Source organism: Haplochromis burtoni, unplaced genomic scaffold (genome assembly GCF_018398535.1).
Source record: "Haplochromis burtoni strain Fernald_Lab_line unplaced genomic scaffold, NCSU_Asbu1 Contig_671, whole genome shotgun sequence".
In the NCBI taxonomy this organism is placed as follows: Eukaryota; Metazoa; Chordata; class Actinopteri; order Cichliformes; family Cichlidae; genus Haplochromis; species Haplochromis burtoni.
Window position 1 is genome coordinate 36,421 of NW_024583032.1, and position 3,790 is coordinate 40,210.

General features: G+C 44.3%; 1 protein-coding gene across 1 annotated transcript in view; it reads left to right on the forward strand.

The window, feature by feature from the left end:
* Positions 1–3,790, forward strand: part of LOC102296481 (guanine nucleotide-binding protein subunit alpha-13) — a 25,550-nt gene that overhangs the window by 14,455 nt on the left and 7,305 nt on the right. The window contains exon 2 of the mRNA XM_005949520.3: positions 1,378–1,607. Within this exon, the coding sequence (XP_005949582.1) occupies positions 1,378–1,607 (230 nt within the window). The remainder of the gene's footprint in view (positions 1–1,377; positions 1,608–3,790) is intronic.

Sequence of the window (3,790 nt, forward strand, 5' to 3'; positions counted from 1 at the left end):
CCCAGGCTGAGATCTTCCTCCACCTCTCCTGTATCTCCCCCTCCTGCAGAGAGTTCCTGGGGAGAGGAAAGGTCGTTTCTTAGTGAGGACTGCCACAGCTGCATGTATTACACATGTATGTTTGGCTGTGAAAGAGAGAGAGGTGTTTTTGTCAGCTTATCGTCCACCCTCAGATTTTAGAGCAGGTGATGTCATCACGCAAAATTCTTCATTAAACTTAAACTGTTTGAAAACATTAAAGATAATATATTAAGAGAACACCTTAATAGATCGAGGAGCGGTTTTAAGTTCTCCTCTTGCTCCAAGTCTTTGGAGGCTTTGAAGAGGAGTTTCTCTCCTCGTTTGAAGAGAAACCATCAAACGTTACAAAAATGAAAGTAAGAGCACAGTCCTGATTTGCAGAAGTAGTTAAGCACACAAAACGTACGGAAGAATAAAACAGAACAATGATAAAGACGTGGAGCTCAGCAATGCAGAAGCTTAAACAGTGTAACTTCCTCTAATCTTATTCATCTCTCTCCTATGTTGTTTTCCCAAATACAGAAATGTGCTTCATTGTCAGGGCAGCTTCTGAAACCACGGTTACCAAAGTATCACAGTTCATTAGTAATAATCAGCCTGGCTCAGCGATGGTCAGAGCGCTGGTAGCTGCACCAATCAAGTTTATCATCATTGTCTGATTCCAAATAGACGGCGTCGGCCTCGCTGTACTTTCATGTTGCACACTGGCAGCACAGACATGTGTGGGCAACACAGACATGTGTGGGCCTGCACAGGGAGTGGTGTTCCTGACTCATCCTCATCAAATGAGGAAACACAGGAGGATAGTTAGGACTGCTGCTGTGTTGTTGTTGTTGTGTAACTTTGTAAATGCAGACACGCGTGTTAGTAGCGTCTCAATTCCCCCTCTGCTGTTTTGGTCTTGTTTTTCAAACAAAGGTCAGAGTCGATCTTATGTCAGTAATCTGGGGTTATTGCACAGAGCTGCTGCTTTGCTTTCCTCCCCAGCACCTGTGTCATGGTTGCTTCCAGATGCTTTTCTCATACACTCACTGGCAGCTGTGAGCTCCATGACTTTTGTGTAGCTTTGCAGATGTTGCTCGTTGTAATCTCACAGACCATGAGATGTTCTAAAGAGACAGTCACATCCTGTCTCCATGACTCCCTGTGTTCCTGTGTCATGAAGTATACAAATACATTTACATGTTTTCATACATGTATGTCTTTGTGGTATTTTTCACTATTTGCACTGTTTAGTGATCTTATAAGTCAAATTGTAAAAGTGATATGCAGATGAGTCAGTTATGAAGCTGTAACTTGGAGCCCACATCTGGCCCAGCACACAGATCGCTCATGTGTTTTTGTCACTGTCTGCAGGCATTCGAGTGTTAGTGGATGCTAGAGAGAAGCTGCACATCCCATGGGGTAACACGTCCAACCAGCGGCATGGAAACACTATGATGGCATTTGACACTCGGTCGGCGATGGCTCACGGTCACGGCATGGTGGAGCCCAAAGTTTTTCAGCACTACCTGCCGTCAATCAAGGCCCTGTGGGCGGACCAGGGCATCCAGAATGCCTACGATCGGCGCAGGGAGTTCCAGCTGGTGAGTGAACCTGCTCAAGTCCAGTCAGGTGACACCTAAAAAACCTTAACTGGTATTCTCACCAAACACTCAGCTGAAATCGTTATTTAACCCTGTCATGCAGGAATTGTGACAACCTCAGTCTGGATTTTATTCTTTAGTGTTTTTATCCATCTTCAGTCATGAAAAGATGAATAAAAATCCTGATTGAGGTCGTCATAATGCATGACAGGGTTAAATGACAATAACTACAATGATACAGGTCATACATCTGTAGTAACATTAAAGGACCAGTGGGTGGCAGAGTTTGGGGCGACACATCAGAGTGTAGTGGTTTATGTGCAGGTACACCATCAACACTGACACAAACACAACAGCCTTTGAATAGCTGTCCACTGTAGTGACCAGTATGGTGAAAGGGTGACAGCAGGGGCCAAACAAGATAAACATTTATTGAACACTCAAACAATGTTTTTTAAACATAAAAGTGAAGAAAAACCGACAGGAATATGATTCCAGTTTAAATAAACTTAAAAAAAGAAACTTTAACTTTAAATATCCTGTCAAAATGATGCAAGTTAGAAATATGAACATGCTGCCAAAACCCCAGAAAAAGTAAATGAGAACAAACACAAGGTTGGAGCTGCATGTAGACGAGCTGGGCGCTGCTGCAGGAGTGGAGCTAATAAACTGTGCGGCCATTCAGTGTCTTTCCCTGAGTGCATCGTTACACTGCAGCTGCATCTGAATCTGCACAGGTGCAGCTCAGCAAAGTGCGCTGACTTGGTTCAACATTACTGCAACAGAGAAAGTGAGGCAGGCTGCACTGGTGCATTAGTGACAGCTTCACTTGAAACGCCTTCACCGCATAACACATGTCCATGAACTGACAGGTTTCCTTGCTAACCTCAAAAACTCTGAACTTTTATCCCGACTCAGCCAGTGGAGCTCTGCATGAAGGAATGTGGGCAAACTCTGAATCTATTTCCCACATAAAAGACTGAAACTGACGGTGATTTAAACTTTTAGCTCAGATAAAATGTACGGTCGCGGTGATCATTACATGCTCCATTTTTAGGACTTTACCACACAGCCTTTCCTGGTGTGTGATGCAGTGATGTGCTGTTGACTCACCGGTACATTTCTCCTGCATCTTTACTGCATCCTGCTGACTAGTCCACTTTTTTCACCGCACAGCACCAGCGCTCCATCTGTTGTAAGTCCAACAAGTTTGTCCCAGGGCAGTTTCATGTCGTTACACTTTGACATACGTTTTAAAAAATGTCTTTCCCTGTCGTTGTCCCGTGCATCGATTTAATGTTCAATATTTCCTCTCCACGGATGAAGATGGTCAGCTGTGCAATGTCCATCATGTCTACTTTCATCCACAGCAAGAGAGTATGCAGTGAAGTTTTTGCTTCTTTCACACAACTGTGTTCTTAAATCAGTGGCCATCTCACAAACCCGATCAGCAATCATATTTCTGCTCAGGCTCACATTTGCCAAACTCTGCGTTTTGTCTGGACACTAGACGTCGCACAGCTTCATCCTGCAGCTCTTCAGAGTGGTACCGGGCTGATTTGGCTCCTCTGCTACGATAAAACTTGCTTTCACAACAGCTTCACTTTGTGGTTTTGCTCTGGTGACAAACGCCTGCTGAAATGTCCGATTCTTCTTTAGCTCGTCTACTTTCTGTAGTTCTGCGTTTCGGTTTTTCAGCTTATCCTGGCGTTTTGTCTCGTAGTGCCGTCTTAAATTAAATTCCTTCATTACAGCCACATTAGCTCCACTAATAAGACTCACGGGTTTACCAGCATGTCTGTAAACACATATTCAGTCTCCCACCGGCGCTGAAAGGCTCTGCTTTCAGAATCGTTTCTCGCCACCATTGTGAGCGGCGAGCTTCACAATAACAGAAGTTTGGCTTGATTGACGCGGGAATGTTCCCAGGTAGCCTAGCGTTCAGCAAGGAGGCTGCAGCGCTGCATTATGGGATCTGTTGTCTGTCTGTTATTAGCGTCTCATATCGCCGGGCCATGCGTAACAGTAATAAAAAATCTATATAAAATGATCTGACTTTGACCTTTGACTTTGACCTTGACTTTGACACATGTGGGTTAGAGGATGTTTGCATTCACTGAATCAAACAACCCACTAGGGCTGCCACGATTGGTCGACTAGTCACGATTACGTCGACTATCAAA